The sequence below is a fragment of the Cervus canadensis genome, chromosome 3 (assembly GCF_019320065.1).
Source record: "Cervus canadensis isolate Bull #8, Minnesota chromosome 3, ASM1932006v1, whole genome shotgun sequence".
NCBI lineage: Eukaryota > Metazoa > Chordata > Mammalia > Artiodactyla > Cervidae > Cervus > Cervus canadensis.
In genome coordinates, this window is record NC_057388.1 from 113,043,474 (window position 1) to 113,059,351 (window position 15,878).

At 67.7% G+C, this 15,878-nt stretch overlaps 1 protein-coding gene across 5 annotated transcripts in view; it reads left to right on the forward strand.

Moving 5' to 3' along the window:
• The first annotated feature begins 309 nt into the window (after window positions 1–309).
• AGAP3 (ArfGAP with GTPase domain, ankyrin repeat and PH domain 3) overlaps window positions 310–15,878 on the forward strand; it is a 28,100-nt gene continuing 12,531 nt past the window's right edge. For 2 of the 5 annotated variants that reach the window (XM_043464142.1, XM_043464143.1), the window contains exons 1-10: window positions 318–1,313; window positions 2,634–2,692; window positions 2,959–3,046; window positions 3,265–3,350; window positions 3,490–3,631; window positions 4,069–4,203; window positions 4,332–4,459; window positions 5,971–6,129; window positions 9,569–9,661; window positions 13,533–13,637. In XM_043464142.1, coding sequence (XP_043320077.1) covers window positions 410–1,313; window positions 2,634–2,692; window positions 2,959–3,046; window positions 3,265–3,350; window positions 3,490–3,631; window positions 4,069–4,203; window positions 4,332–4,459; window positions 5,971–6,129; window positions 9,569–9,661; window positions 13,533–13,637 — 1,899 coding nt within the window. In that variant the 5' untranslated portion in view covers window positions 318–409. Of the gene's footprint in view, window positions 1,314–2,633; window positions 2,693–2,958; window positions 3,047–3,264; window positions 3,351–3,489; window positions 3,632–4,068; window positions 4,204–4,331; window positions 4,460–5,970; window positions 6,130–8,383; window positions 9,370–9,568; window positions 9,662–13,532; window positions 13,638–15,878 lie in introns of those variants that run through there. The other 3 variants (XM_043464146.1, XM_043464147.1, XM_043464144.1) reach the window with 3 other exon arrangements.

Sequence of the window (15,878 nt, forward strand, 5' to 3'; positions counted from 1 at the left end):
CCTGGAGAAAAGAGCGAATGGCCCGCTTCTCTCCAAGACCGAGCCCAGCGCATGGTATGGCCAGGACTGTTATTTATTTGGCCTGCTCTTAATGACAGCTCCTCTCCTACCTGCCCCAACTGAGGAGGAGCCCTGGGCTGGAATTTCCTGTTTTCTGAGGGCTCGGGGGCCGCCGCCGCCGTTCCCAGGTGTTCCAGGCCAGGCTTGCCGCCTCTCTCGGTGCTGGGCTGGCTCCCGGCCTCTCCAGGTCTGGGCTTGCCGGCTTGCGAGGTGGAGGCGTTGAGAGACTCAGTCGGCCGACACAAGGTGCCCAGAGGCCGGAGGTCCGTGCGCCCCGGCCGCGGCCCCGGCCCGGGCCCAGCCCCGCGCCCCTCGCCATGGGCCTGGCCCTCGCCCGCGGGCCCTGAGCATGGAGCGGGGCTGGCCCCCGGCGGACAGCTGCAGCCGGGAGCGGCCCGCCGCCTGCCGCCGCGCCCTCAGCGTCTGCGACTCGCTGGACCTGCACGGCGCCCCGGCCGGCCGCGCCGCCTCCGCCCTGCAGGCCGCCCTGTTCGCTGCGCGCGAGCAGCCGGCGCGGCCGCGGAGCGTGTGCTCTGGCGGCCCGGGGCCGCCGCCGACCCCCGCCGGCGCCCGCAGCCTGCTGCTCGGACTCCTGCGCCCGCGCCTTGGCCGCCGCGGCACCCCCGACGGCCGCGCGTCGGCACCCGGGCCCGCGCCCAGCCCCGCGCCGAGCCCCGCGTCCAGCCCCGCGCCGGCTCGCCGCAGCCGGCCCCGGGCCGCCCAGGCGCCGCGGCCCACCAGCATGACGTTCCTGGAGGTGAACCGCTTGGAGCTGGCGGCCGAGGCCGAGGCCGCGGGCGCGGGCGCGGGGCTGGGTCGCGCGGGCAGCTCCGGCTTCCTACGGGGCGCCTCGCTCTGGAGCAGCCAGCGCTGGCAGGTGCTGCGCGGCGGCGGCGGCGGGCGCAGCGCCCCGAGCCCCCGGCGCGGCCTGTCGGCGCTGAGGAAGAGCTTCAGCTTCCGCCTGCGCCGCGGCCAGGAGATCCGGCGCGCCGAGTCCGGGCTGCTGCCCCGCGCGCGCACCCGCAGCGACGGCGACGCCAGCTCCCTGGGCGCCTTCCCCAGCCGCCGCGACCTGCTGTTGGGCACCGAGGCCCCGCGCGCCGCGCCCGAGCCCGGCCGCCCCCGCACCGCCGCTGGCCTCTGGAGGCTGCTCACCAGCCGCTTCCGCCGGAGGGAGCCCGCGCCCGCGCCGTCCGAGCCGCTGTGGAGCCGCCGGGCGGCCGCGGCCCCCGGACTCCTGGGCGCGCCGAGCGGTAAGGGGGAGCTTCTGGGCCTGGTTGGAGTCTGGGCTTGAGGGCGGGTGTGAAACAAACCGGACACCTACCGGGAGAGGTGGGCGTGCCGTGAAGGCGGGGGCCGTGGGGGGTCCGCCAGACGGGGCTGGACCGAGTGGATCAGCGCCCGGCATGGCCTGGGGTCGCTATTGGGTCTGAAGACGGTGGCTGTGGCAGAGGCGGGCTTCCTGGTGGGTCCTGGGAGGGCCTCCCTCGCGTGGCCCTAGTGAAGTGGAATGAGAGCCGAACGGAAGGGCCCCTTTCTTTCTCACTTTTGGAGACCCAGGAAGGGGCCCCGGGAGGGATGAGACTCACTCGGAGCCCGGGCCGGTTCTGGAGGGCGGGGAGGACGAGATCAGCAGCTGCTCTAGCTCCCAGGTGAGGCTCTAAGCTGCTTTTGCAGATGAGTTTAGGGACTGGACCCGCGCGTCGTTAACTACTCTTGGAGGCAGCCTGGGGAGGGGGCGTGAGCCCCGCCCCCTAGAGCCTGGTCCCTGCGGAGCTGCCTGGAGCCGGCCCCAGGATGTCCGTGCCAACCTAGAGGCTCAAGGAGAGGGGCTGGCCCTGGCAGGGGCTCTGGGTAGCGCCCGGGTGAGGCAGGAGCTGGGGATGGACTGGATAGGAGGAGCGCTGGAGGCGGATCTCTGGGAAAGAAAGGAGGGCTGGCTCCTGCCAAGGAGGAGCCTGGGGAGGAGGGCCGGTTGGGAGGGGCAGATGGCTCCCTGCTGGACCGGCCTCTCCCCAAACAGGGCCAGGTGAAGGGCTCCGCCCTCTTTGCTCACCAGGAATGTAGTGGGTGGCCCCACCCTGCGAGGGTGAGCTGTTCCTACTGGCTGCGGAGGCGGGCCCCCAGCCCAGCTTGGGCCTGGCAGAGACCCACTGGAGTAGCCTCTCACCAGGCGGGGGCGTCGGCCTGGAGTGACTCAAGGAAGTAGCTTGTAAGAGAGCAGTAAGAGAAGGGATCCTGTCCTCCCAGGCGGGAGAACTGAGGGCTGTCACCCCGCTGTTCAATTCACAGAGAGTATTCTTGCTACTCTCTAGGGAGCTAGGGGCCTCCAGGTGGCGCTAGTGGTAAAGCACCCACCTGCCAGTGTAGAAGATGTAAGAGACACGGGTTCAATCCCTGGATGGGGAAGATTCCCCTGGAGGAGCTTGAGTGTGCACAGGGAACTAGGACGTGAGGGTGTTTTCTGGCTCTGGCCTCGCAAAGGGGCCGGGTCGCGGAGGCAGCCAGTCGGTGGTGGATAGCAAAGGGGCGTGTGCCATCCCAGCCCTGATGGGTGGCCTTCTCTCCTGCAGACTCGTTTGTGAACAGCCAGGAGTGGACCCTGAGCCGCTCGGTGCCGGAGCTTAAAGTGGTGAGTGAGGCCCGTGGGAGGCACAGGCAGCCCTGGGCTGGGGGTGCGGGCTGGAGCAGTGGGCCGGCGTGACTCCCCCCAACCACCCCGGCTTCCAGTCCTCTCTGTCTCCAGGCTCGGCCTCGCCCGGCGCCCGTCTCTTCCCAGTTTCTCTTGCCTTTCCTATCCTTGGTGCTGGGCCGTCTCCTCCCGAGTGGATCAGCCTGTCCTGCCGTCCAGTGTCTGTCCGTCCCGCCCTCTGACTGCTGCTCCTTCCTCTCCCGCAGGGCATTGTAGGGAACCTGTCTAGTGGGAAGTCGGCCCTGGTGCACCGCTATCTGACGGGGACCTATGTCCAGGAGGAGTCCCCTGAAGGTGAGCGTTAACGGGCCAGCCCCGGGCCCTGCGGCTGCGCTCTGCCCGCCCCGTCCCTGTTTCCCACTGTCTGTGCAGGGGGCTGCAGCCCCGTGTCTCTCTCCATCCTCCTGTCTTCTCTGTGGGAAGCTGTGGGTCCCTTCTTTGTGTGGCCACCCCCCACCCCCGCCGTGGGCTTGCTCTTGCGGCTTGGGGCCTGACCGCGTGCTTTGTCCTAGGGGGTCGGTTTAAGAAGGAGATTGTGGTGGATGGCCAGAGTTACCTGCTGCTGATCCGAGATGAAGGAGGCCCCCCTGAGCTCCAGGTAGCCCTGGCCCGTGGCGCCCCCTGCTTTTAGAGGTTCCCAGCTGGGACCCCAGCAAGATCACATGCGGGGCGGCAGTGGCAAAGTTCGCCTGTGCCCAGGTGAGGGTGGTAATTCTGCTCCGCACCCCCCCCCCCAGTTTGCCGCCTGGGTGGACGCAGTGGTGTTTGTGTTCAGCCTGGAGGATGAGATCAGCTTCCAGACAGTGTACAACTACTTCCTGCGCCTCTGCAGCTTCCGCAACACCAGCGAGGTGCCCATGGTGCTGGTGGGCACACAGGGTGAGCGGGCCTGCTCGCTGGGGCGGCGCGGCGGCTGTGGGTCCCCGGTGGGCCGGCCTGAGAAAGCCTGGCCCCCTACCCCCCCTGCCCTCCTGGCGCTGATCCAGCCCTTCCGGTGCGCCAGCCCCAAACCCCCACCCCGAGCAGGCACCTCCTCTCTGCCCCCTACACACTGGGTCCGCCCCGGCTGTGACCCTGCCATCCGCGTGATGGCCGTGTCCCGCAGCACTCTGAGATGGACACCCAGAGGGGCTGGCTCATTTCTACTCAGTGAGTCAGCGGCAGAGCTGGAACGAGGCCCAGACCCCCGTATTCTCGTGCTCCGTGGCGTCTGCCACCTGGGCTCTTCGCCCATCCCACCCTCCAACCAAACGGCCCAGCGCCCAGCTCGTCAGCCGGCTGAGTCAGCCCCCGATCCCCCGCTCCGTCTCCGACAGACGCCATCAGTGCCGCGAACCCGCGGGTCATCGACGACAGCAGGGCCCGCAAGCTGTCCACAGACTTGAAGCGGTGCACCTACTACGAGACGTGTGCCACCTACGGGCTCAACGTGGAGCGCGTCTTCCAGGACGGTAACTCGGCGGGTGCCAGGCGCTCCCCCGGAGGGGGGTCAGGCAGGCTCTGGGGAGGGGGGAGTCGGCTCTAAGCGGGGGTTTCCCCGCCTCCCCAGAGGGGTCATTGACTCTGCTGTCCCCTGCAGTGGCCCAGAAGGTAGTGGCCTTGCGGAAGAAGCAGCAGCTGGCCATCGGGCCCTGCAAGTCACTGCCCAACTCCCCCAGCCACTCGGCCGTGTCCGCCGCCTCCATCCCAGCCGTACACGTCAACCAGGTGCGGCCAGCCCCCCGCACTCCCCCCGCCGCACGCCTGTCCCACCCCGCGCGGCCCTGCCTCTCCATTCCGTCTGTCTGCCTGCCTGTCCCCACCGCGTCTGCTCTCCTGCCTTGCGGATGGTTTGAAAGCACTGGCTCGGGTCCCCTTAGCCTGCACGCCTGGCCTGGCCTGGCCTGGCTCTGCCACCTGTGCCCCGCGGTCCCTGCCCTCCCGCTCCCAGCTCCCCTCGCTGCTCCACACGTCTCACCCTGCAGCAGCAGCAGCCGCCGCCGCCGCCTAAGCATTTGCTCTGGTCAGCCAGGGTTAGCGTGGACTCAGTATGCACCTCCAGAGGAGTCCCTGGAGGCCCGCCCGCTCCTGACCTGCCCGCCCCGGCCCCCGGGTTTGAATTTAGAAGGGCAGCACTTAACCCCACAAGGACCAGTGGCCTTTGTGCCGCGTGGGGTCCGTTGGGGGGTGCCTGAGCTGGGTCCTGCCGTGTCCCTCCCAGATTACCCCTTGGACACCTGCCCGCTGCCGGGGCCTGCTGCCTGGTCAGTTCTGGGCCCTTGACGTTCGTCCCAGGCCTTCCGGTAATTGTGTTCCCGGACTCAGCCTCCCGCTCAGCGGAGAGCCCTGGGCCAGCACGGGGGTGCCTGCTGAGCAGTCAAGTCCACGCTGCTCCTCTGCTTCCGCCACGGGCCGTTGTCGTTGCAAAGGCCTCCCGGCCCCCAGCGTCCTGACGGCCTGGTGGGCTTTTCCAGGGACCCCCTCCCTTTACAGCTGCAGACGGTCTCAGGGCTCCCCTGTAAGAAAGGGAGAGCCGTACACAGGTCGTCTCCACTGTCCCTGAGCCAGTCCGCCTTGCAGCAGTCAGCTGTGCGCAGGGGCCCTGCCCGCCGGGACAGGGGCGGCAGCTCGGGTGTTGGCCTGGGCCCGGAGCAGGCTGCTGGGGCAGGGCGCGTCCTCTACCTAGTGACCGTCCAGTGGGCCGTCTGGGGTGGCCTTGTAATGCCGCCCATTGCTCCCGGAGCCACCACCAGCGAGCACCGCTGTGGGTGTGTGTCCTCCGGTTAGCAGCCTTAGTCGCTGTTCGCTCCCTGCCCAGCCCTCCTCCTCCCCGTATCTCACGCCCTGTCACACACAGGGCCTGGAAGCCAGCCTCACCCTCCCCCTGAGCCCCACCCCGCTTCCCGCGGCCTTGGCTCTTTGTCGCAGGCCTGGGGAGCTCATCCAGGGTGACCTGTCACCCGGTGTCACGCCCAGCTGTGAGCCAAGACGCCGCAGTCTTGTTTTCTCCCGGCCCCTGCCCTTGACTCCAGCCCTCTGCCTCTGATTCAGCTAGGGGCCCTAGGCAGGGGGTGGAGAGTGGGCAGCCCAGGGCGGTGACCGTGGCGTCCCGCGGGCCTCCAGGCCTTTGCTGCCCACCTCCTTGGTTAGCCTCCATGGGAACCGGCGGCCCCCCTGCTCTGCCCCGCGAGCCCCAGGCCCCCCGGGCCGGCCGCCCTGAGAGCCCTCTCTGTTCTCAGGCCACGAATGGCGGCAGCAGCGCCTTCAGCGACTACTCGGCCTCAGTCCCCTCCACGCCCAGCATCAGCCAGCGGGAGCTGCGCGTGGAGACCATCGCTGCCTCCTCCACCCCCACACCCATCCGCAAGCAGTCCAAGCGGCGCTCCAACATCTTCACGGTACGTGCCCGCCCCTCCCGCCGCCGACCAGGCAGGGCTGAGCCCCCAGCCTCCAGGACGCTGCACCTGCCCTCTCTGCATCCGCACGGACACGCGCCGCTCCCAGGGGCAGCTCCGTGCAGGCGGCCCCCATCTGCACCCAGACTGTGATCCTCCGTGGGCTCCGTGCAGGCCCCCCCCCCCTTCCATCAGCACCCAGACTGATCCTCCTGCAAGCCCGCGGGGCCGCCCCTCAGCGCAGCCACACAGAGACCCTCCTCCCAGCCCCTCAGGGCTGTCTTGGCCAGCTGCAGGGCTCTTTGGACCCGTCTGTTCTCTTAGCTCTGAGACATCCTGGATCCCGCCCTTGTGGATCCAGGCCCCAGGTGGCTGGCCCGAGGTCGCAGGAAGCGGTAGATGGCAGAACCGGAGCAGGTCCAGGCCTCCCAGTCTGCCTGCACCCCCCACCCACCCACCCCTGTTCTTTGCATTCCACCTCGCTCCCCCCCCCAGCCCCCTGCTGCTGCTGCCGTCGGCCCGACAGAAGGCCCAGACGTCTTTTCCCAGGCCCCTGTGTCTCCTGAGTCCTGCCTTGGTTTCCCACCCCCCAGCCGCCCACCACAGGCTCTGCTCTCAGCCCCTCCATGCAGACCCCCAGCCCAGGGTCCCATGAGCCTCCTGCCGCTAGGGCCCTATACGTCACCTCTTGGGGAACCAAGCCTGCATCTGGCCTGCAGACACACTGTCCAGTGGTGGGGCTTGGCTGGACCCTCTTGGGAGTCGTGGGCCTGACGAGGTGGGCGCACTGCCCCAGGCAGACCCACACGGGGAGATCGCCCTATCTCTCCGCGTCACTCCTCATCCCGCTCTCCGAGCATCGGGGCTCGGGTGTCGGTCGGTTAGTCCGGCGCCTGGCCAGGGTCAGGCCCCGGCCAGGCCCTCAGGAACCCAGCTCAGACAGAGCCAGTGCTCCCCAGGCCTTGCCCCTGCATCCTCGCTGTGCGTGTTTCTGCCTCGTCTGCCTGCCTGTCCCCTGCGGCCCTGCCCCATGCCCTCCATCCCACTGACCTCTGCCGTGCGTCACCCGCCACCCTCAGCCCCGACCCTGCCTGGGCTCACAGCTTCTCATCTCTGTTCACGCCTGCTGAGACACACACAGCACCCCGGGCTGCCTGCTTGTGCGTTAACTCCCTTGCGGCCGCCGTGGGGCCCGTGGGCGCCTGGATCTGCAGTGACAGCCCTCTGTACCCGCGGTGCCCGCTCGCTGACGTCCTGTCCACCTGCTCCTCTTCCCCTGTCCCTCCCCTCCCACCTTCCTCTGCTGCTCGCCCGGCGCCTCCGTGCACCCCGCCGCCTGCTCCTCCGCGCTACCTTCACGTTGCCCCCTCGCCGCGCCCGTCCTCCACGGCACAGCCGCCCCTAGAGGCCTCTTTCATTCTCTCCATCTTCACTGTGGCGACCTGATTTTTTTTTGTTTTTTTCTCTCCATCGTTTCCATGGTGACCTCACTTGCGCCATTGTCCTTGAGGGAGCCTCCAGATGCGCCTGGTTCTCTCGAGGTGCCTCTCGGGACCTCCCCTTCTCATCGTCGCTGCGGGGGTGGGAGGGTGGGGGTCCCCCCTCTTGCCATCCTCCGGCAGAGCCATACCTGCCCCTGTCCCACCCCCGTGACTTTCCTGCCGGACGTGCCGCTGACGTCCCCCTGGTCTCTCCCCTGTGACTTCATGTCCTTGTTTTTGTCGCTCCTTTCGCCCTGGTTCTCCGTCCCGAGTGGGGTGCCCACCCCACACCCCCTGCCCTCCTCTGGGCTCTCAGGGGTCCTCAGGTGGTTGCGGGGGGGGGTTCTCTGCTAGCCAGCCTGGCTGGGACAGGCCTCATGTGAAGCCCACTCCCCACGATCGGCTCTTCCGTCTGGGGGTGCAAGGGGCAGAGGCCACAGTGCCCATGAGAGGCCCCCGGAGGGCAGGCACTGATAGCAGAGCTGTCCGTGGGCAATGAATGGCCCGGCTCTCCCTGCTGGCCTGGCTGCGGCCCCTGGGGCCTGCTCCCCAGCAGCCCGGAGGAGCTGGGGGAGGGACGTGGGGCCCGGAGCGCAGCGTACCCCCTTCCCTGCACCCCGATGGACCGCCGGCCTGCAGCCTCTCTCCTCCTCCTCCTCTTCAGCCGCCTCTCCTCCCCGGGCACCCAGGTTCTCTGCCCTCGACACCTGCTGACCCACCGTGTGCGCGGCTCGAGTATAACTTGCCAAAAATCTCTATTCTTTCGATATTTGCAGATATGTGCCACTGTTTCCAACTTTTCATCAACAAAAAGGCCTTTCCAACTCCTTCCAAATTAGAAGACCAGGTGGTGACACACAGCACCTCTGGACATTGTCCCCGTTGCGGGGCCGGGCCCTGGGACTGCTCTCAGATGAGAAGCGGCCGCCGTGCTCCCCACTCCAGAGACCCACAGGAACCTTTGTAACTAACCCCCACACCCCCAGGCAAGGCTAGGAGCCGCCGGAGCGCGCGGCCAGCCCGGCGGAACGCACGGCGCCAGGCTCTCGCCGCATGGAGAAGAAGGGAGCTCGGCCCCTGTCCCCGCTCGGCGTGCCGGCCAGCGACGAGGCCCAGAGGCCGGGGCGTCCAGCGCCCGGCCGGCCGGCGGCCCAGCTGCTCCCGGGGGTGCTCCCCGCCCCTCCCCTCCTCTGCTCCTTCCTGCATGGACTTCTCTGCTGTTCCTGCTCCGCTGGACGCCGCCGCCGCCTCCTCCTCCTCCTCCTCCTCGCCGCGCTTGCCTTCCCCTCTCTTGGCCCCCCCACACCCCGTTTCCTAGGATCCGCATCGGCCGGGCTCTGCCCCAGGAGCCCCGGCAGGGGCGCAGGGCCTCCTCCGGCCCGTCTCCTCTCTCTCTCCATCCACTGTGCGCCCTCGGGCCTTGCGGCCTCTGAGCTCGGCACGCCGTGCCGCCGCGTGTGGTGTCTGTGCGCGCGGACGGCCGCGGCCGGCTCTCACTTCTGGACTTGGCTCTCCCCCCGCCCCGGTGGTCGTGCCCCGTGCTGCTCCCGGCCAGCCCGCAGCCTCCACCGTCCACCTCTCCTCTCCAGGCCCCTTCCCTTCTCTTAGGCCCCAGCCTCCCTCTGGCCCCCCCTGGGCTGCGCGCTCCTCACGCCCTCAGTATCTCGTGTCCTCGCTCTTTTGTAAGGGGCGGGCCCGGCCCAGTGATGACCTGTGCTGCTCTGTATGGTGCCGTGTGTAAGAATAAACACCCGTTGGAATACTCGTGGTCTCCGTTCCTTCCCAGTCCCGCCGTGCCCCCCACCCCCCACCCCAGCCCGGCCCTGCCTGGCTGCTAGGGCCTGTCCAGGGGGAGGGAGGGATTCGGGGAGGGTGGGGTGCTAGCTGGGGATTCCAGGCGGGCAGCTGAACCCCCGCAGACCCTGGGGCCCCTCTGACACGGCCTTTCTCTTCTCTTCCAGTCTCGAAAGGGTGCCGACTTGGACCGGGAGAAGAAGGCCGCCGAGTGCAAGGTGGACAGCATCGGGAGCGGCCGGGCCATCCCCATCAAACAGGTCAGTGCTCCCTTCCCCCTGGGGCTGGAGAGGAGCGGAGAGGAGGCCCCTGCAATGCTGGAGGATGGTTCTGGAAGATGGGAGAGGCCAGCGCCCCTGGCCCCTGCCAGGCCTGAGCTGTTACACACCCCTGGCAGGGATGGCCGGAACGCTCACCGGGCCTGGCCCTGCCTGTTCACCCTCATCACCACCTGGGGGCAGCAGAGAGCCGCCCGCCACCCTCTGCGGCTCTGCGTTGGTGGTGGTGATTCTGGAGGTGCCCGGCCCTGCAGGAGGACTTGGTCTCCCCTCTTCCCTCCCCTAAAAGGGAGGGAATTCACAAAAGAGCACCCTGAGGAGTATGGGTTGAGAGGGCATACCAAGGGCTGGTCCTACCCTGGGTTCACCAGCAGAGTCTTACCGGGTGAGCCTCTTGTGTGTTTGAAAAGAGGAAACTTGATTCTGATACAGTCTCTGGAGTCACTGCCTGGTAGGGCGCCCACACCGCCTGTCCTGGGTGTCTTTGCTGGAGACAGGCGTTGAGTGACGGAGCGGGGTCTCTGGTGATGGAAGGCAGAGTTGCTTGCTGGTGTGCTGGGCAGGGCTGTAGAACCGCCGAGCTGGACGCAGTGGAGCGAGGAGGTGCCAGGTGAGAGCCTGCTGGCCCGGGTGCCCCCAGGGATGGCCAGCAGCCTGGTGGTTAGCCTGCTGTGTCCCCAGGATGCTGCACGTGGCACAGACACGTCTTCCTGGGAGCCGGTGTTTAGAGATGCCCCGTGTCTACGGGAGCCGTGATGTCCGTGTTTGAGCGCAGAGTAGACTTGTGTGGCCAGAGGACCTGAGGTCAGCCTGACCAGGGTCCTGTGATCAGGTCTGGCCATCCAGGCTGGGGACTTCTGTGACCAGAATCGTGTTAGGGATGGGGGTTTCTGACCCCACGGTGAAGGGCCATGGCGAATGGAGAACGCTGGAAGTGTCTCGGGGGCCAGAGGACAGAGTGGGGAGCGCTGGGTGTGCCTCAGTGCTCCAGAAGTGTCACTGAGGAATGCCCCGCAGCGACCCTCCTCGGTGGGCGGGGAGATGGGCTGGGAGGATGGCAGCGGGCAGTCTCCTCCCTGTTTCTCTTGTGTGTCTGGGCGCAGAACTGGCCCAGAAACCTGTTGATGGCCTGTCTCTGGGGCTGTCAACCCAGGCCGCCTCGCAGGGCCTCTTGCCAGGCCAGGCAGTGGGGACCTGCTCCAGGCAGGGGACCATCACCCCCTGCTCTGTGGCATGAGCTTTCTGAGCGTACACACAGGCACAGGTGAACATTCAACCAGTGCAGCGCTTCCCCCACCCACCCACCCAGCCGCCCGTCCTCACTTTGAGATCAGTCTAGCCCCAGACGCACCCTGCTTCCTGGCTGGGGACTGGCCTCATTTATCTGCTCCCTGAATCCCGCACAGGGAGGGGAAAGAGGGTCTGTGCGGTAGGGGATGAAGCCCTGAGAACTTGCATCTGAGGCTCCTGTCTGCCTGGAGGGGTCAGCGAGGTCACTTGAGGGCCCCAGACTCCCCTAAACTCAGGGATCCTCGGGAGGAGGGGCCTGGCCTCCGCACCTGTCGCCAGCCACCAGGGATCACACGGGGGGCTTTGGGGACGTGCCTACCGTCTGGATGGGGTGCCGCCGCTCTCTCCTCTCGCCTGGGCTGGTGGCCATGCCTTGCGTCCCTCCCCACCGCCCCGGATCGGGGCTCACCCCTTTCGCAGCCCTCCTGTCCCGCGCTTCTCCCCGTTCCTCGCTCCCCCTCCCCCTGCTCCTGCTGGGAGTGGAGATTGCATTTCAGTTGCCATTTGCATTCCCAATCAATCCGGACTCCGCAATTAAGCCGGCTGGCGGAGCCGGGCGGGAGGCGGCGGGGAACGGGTCCTCTGGGGGCTGTCGCCCCCGCACACAGCTCACATTCCGCCCCAGATTGCTTCCTGCGCCGCCGTGCGCAGCCGGCCTGCCCGGGGAGGGGAGCCGGCGCCCCCGGGGCGCGGGGAGGGCCGGGCCGTGAGGGCGGCCCGGGGCAGGTGAGCGGCGGGGGCCGGGCGGACGCGTGGGCGCGGGCCGAGCCCCCCTTGCAGCCGCGATCCCGCGCCCCCCGCCCCCTGGCCCCGGGCGCTCCTCCCACGACCCCGGCTAAAGCGCGCCTATCGCGCGCCGGAGCCTCATTCCCACGGTCTGGAGAAGGGCCGGTGGAGGAGGGGAGAGACTTCGGGGCAGAACTAGTCCGCCCTCCTCCGCTGCCTCCGGCATCCTGACTCCGGATCTCTTGATGGGGGGTGGGTTGGAGGTGCTCCGTAGGTGAGTCTGCGCATCTGAGACGGAGGCCCAGGCAGCTTCCGGGACTTGGGGGATGTTAAGAGCTCGTGGGTGGCAGAAGGCAGTGTGAGCGGGGGTCCGTGAGCCAGGCGGACCAGGAGGGCACGCGGTGAAGGTGAAGGGACAGAGAAGGGAGCTCTGGTGTGAAGGCGTTTGGGACAGAGGCCCTGGTGGAATCTCCTGGGAGGCTTAGGGAGCAGGTGGGAAGGGAGGCGGGGGATGGGGCGCCTCCCACAGCAGCAGGAGGAGCCTGGGCTGCCTCCTCCAGAGGCCGGCCCCCCAGTCCTCAGGGACCCCGGTCCACAGTCAGCGGAGAGGTAGCGGCTGAGCTGTGCCCACATCCCTGGCCTGCTAATGTGGCTGTTGCAGGGCTGAGCCTCCCAGTAGGAGGCCTGAGCAGGGGAGGGTGCCCTGGAATTGGGGTTTTACCCCCACTCTCTGTCACACTGAGTCTCCTGACCCCCATTTCCAGCTTGCCTGAGGGCAGGGCACCGCCTCCTGAAGGAGAGGCCCTGAGCTCCTCCTTTGTGAGCCCCTTGCAGGAGGGGGGACACTGGGGGACACTCGGTGTGCTGATCCATCCCACCCCCAGCCGGGGCCATCCTGCTGTGGGGCTCTCCCCCGGGAGTGGTGCGTAGGAATCTCTGGGGAGCACTGCCTCTTCTCAGTGCCCCGAGTTTGGGGAGGGGGCCCACAGCGGCGATGCTGGTCTGGGGGAACCTGCCGCCTGGGCCTGTCTGTGTCCCATCCCGACCCCGGCTTCATCCTCAGGCCGGTCCCCTGTGCTGGCTGTCTTAGGAGCCAGCGGTGGGTCGTCGTTAGGGGAGGGCAGCAGAGACTGTCCGGGCTGTGGGCGGTCCTTCTTGGTGGGGTCCTCCCCCCGCCCACTCTCGGCATCTCCGACAGCCACAGGGTCTCTGCTGGCTTTTCCCCACCGTCCCCTAGTGTGTTGCGGTGCTGGGGGGTGTTGATGAATAGCACTCCGAAATCCCGGCCCTCATGGGGCCTTTGTCCATCCTGGGGCCCATCTAACTGCCACACCCAGCATCCCCTCTGCTCCCATGGGAGATTTGGTTGCCGATCTGGATGGCTGGAACTCCCCACTGCCTGCTTTGAGGAGACAGTGGGTATTCTGGGGACACTTAGGTGCTTGTCTTCCCTATTCTGGGGCTACCACGGGGATTAGGAGGCCAGGGCCCCCTGAGGTCTCTGTGTTCCACCGCACCCCTGGAGATCCTGCAAAGCCATCCAAACCCACGCCTCCCATTGTGGATGTAGCCCCACAACCTGGGGTAGGGGGCACCCCCCCCAATGGGACAGTGGTCCACGGTAACTGGAGAGGCGGCCCTGAGTCCCGTGGCTGGGCTGGGCTGGGCAGCCCTCCCTGGTTCAGCTTCCGTCCCGCACGGTGTCTCCGGGCCCACACGCACAGTGACCGGGGAGGATGGGGGTAGAGGCCCATGGGGCCCTTGGGCGCTGAGACCCTCCCCACGCCCTGTGACGCGCGGGCCTGGCTCCCGTCTCTGATGCAGCCTCTGTCCCCAGGGCATCCTGCTTAAGCGGAGCGGCAAGTCCCTGAACAAGGAGTGGAAGAAGAAGTACGTGACCCTGTGTGACAACGGGCTGCTCACCTACCACCCCAGCCTGCACGTGAGTGGGGGGCTTGCTGCACCTGGGCGGGCTGGGCGTGGGGCACCAGGCAGACATGGAGAGGCTGGACTCCAGGGCCGCAGGGGAGCGCGCCTGAGCTCCAAAAGTCCTGCCCTTGGGAAAGGGGCCCCGCTTTGGGGGCTTGGGGGGCCACATGGACCCTAAGGCCCAGTGCCCGGAAGCTCTGGGTCTTGGCCAGGCCCTTTGGAGTAAACCCACCCCCTGGGTGGTCGCCCCGGGGGCTGGACTGGTGTGCAAGTCGGGTTCTCCATCCACCACTGGAGCTGTTTTAAGAGCTGAATCGGGCCTGTTTACATGGAGTTGCTCACGTTTGGGGGGTTCAGGAGGGGAAGGCAGTGTTGCCAATGCTCCCCACACCAAGTGGGGGTGCCCCTGGGCTCCCGGGACAGTGGGGCACGAGAGTGCCGTTAAGCCAGGGCTGCAGGGGGAGCCTGGGGCCGGATCAGGCCCCCTTGGCGCGAGGTGCGTGGGGGCGCAGGACCTGGGCAGAGGGGTCCGCAGGGGGCGGGGCGTGGTGACTCGGGGGGGCCCTGTGGCGGCTCCCACACTCTCCCCCCTCCCCTCGCTGCGTGGCTCCAGCGCACAGCTGTCACCGGAATCCATCTCTGTCACCACCCCACTGCGGGCCTAATGAGTTCTCCCGCGAAGCCCCTCGAGCACAGCACGCGGGCCGGCCCCACCCTGGGCCCAGAGGCCCCCGGGCCAGCCGCAGAGGGGCCCCTCGCCCGCCCCTGAGTCTGCACGAGGGCTGTAGGGGGCCCAGCCGAAAGGAACTGGGGTCCATGCACTGGCTGTAGCCCAGCCCCGCTGAGGGCAGCACCCAGGACCCCAAGAAAGCCCGCAGGCCTGGGGTGGGCCCTTCCATTCAACCCGGCCCTTCCCCTCGGCTCGGGGGGCCTCTCATTGCACAGGGTGGGAGCAGTGCTCAGATACCAGCTCAGGGGGCCGGTTAGATGAGGGGCCTCGGCCTGGAGACCTCGGGGGCATCAACACAGAGGTTCCTGGGCACCGTCCTTGCCCCTGCTCTGGGCTTCTCCTCCCCAAGTCCTGCCGAGTCCATGCGTCCTGTCCATTCCATGCGTCCTGCCGAGTCCAGAGCTGGCAAGGCTCCCCACAGAGCCCTGATGAGGGACACGGTGTCCTAGGAAGCAGGGACACTCCCTTCCCCATATCCCCACCCCCTGACCAGGAAGAGGAGCGCAGTGTCCCCAGGGAAAGGGCCTGGACCTCCCGGCCTCAGTGCCTACAGCTCCTGCCCCGGCACTTCCCGGCTGCGGGGCTGGAGCCCGGCTGCGGCCTCTCTTCCCCACCCGTGAGGTCCACCTGCCCTCTCTCTCTCTGCTGCGTCCTTGGTCTGCCGTGCTTCCTGCTGCCCTGGCTGGGCACTCGTGCCCCCTGGGTGGCCCCGAGCCCCGGAGGAAGGAGGCAGGGCTAGGAGGGGGTGTCTGGGGAGAGGGAGGACGGGGCCCGGGGTCGTGTTTGGTGTTGGTGGTGGAGAAGAAGGGAGACACCCTGTGGGGTGGCTGTTTTCACACGCAACTTCCCAGGTGGCTCAGCTGGTAAAGAATCCGCCTGCAATGCAGGAGACCTGGGTTCGATCCCTGGGTTGGGAAGATCCCCTGGAGAAGGGAAACGCTACCTGCTCCAGTATTCTGGCCTAGGGAATTCCATGGACTGTATAGTCCAGTGGGTCGCAAAGGGTCGGACATGACTGAGCGACTTTCACTTTACTAACAACCTGAAGAGCGGAGGCTCGGTGGGCTTTGTCGACTCCTCGGTCACCCAGCCAGTGGCTCATCAGTGACCTGGCCCCCCCGTGACTTGGACTATAAGTGTCACCCAGAGTTTTCTGCACAGGCCAGGAGCGCCTCCTCTCCGGGCTGCCTGAGGGTCCCTGGAGAGGTACCATCAAGGCAAGTGAGGCTGGCTGGATGGCCGCCACGCTTGGGAACTGTGTGTGGCCAGTGTGCCTGGCCGGGATGTGGTGATGCTAGCTCCAGGCTGTCCCTGCTTTGTGCGAGGTGAATCTAAGAGGCTGCCGGCTCCACGGGCATGGTGAAGAGGCTGAGAGCATGGCCTCCCCGTCGCTCAGCCCTTCAGTCGCTGCCCTCTGGGCTCCGGGTGCACGTCCTCCCCCACCCCACACCGGGTGCCCCGGGCACCTGGCCCGTGCATATGGCAGGTTCCCAACCCTGTCCACGCTTCTCTTCTTGTCTAGGA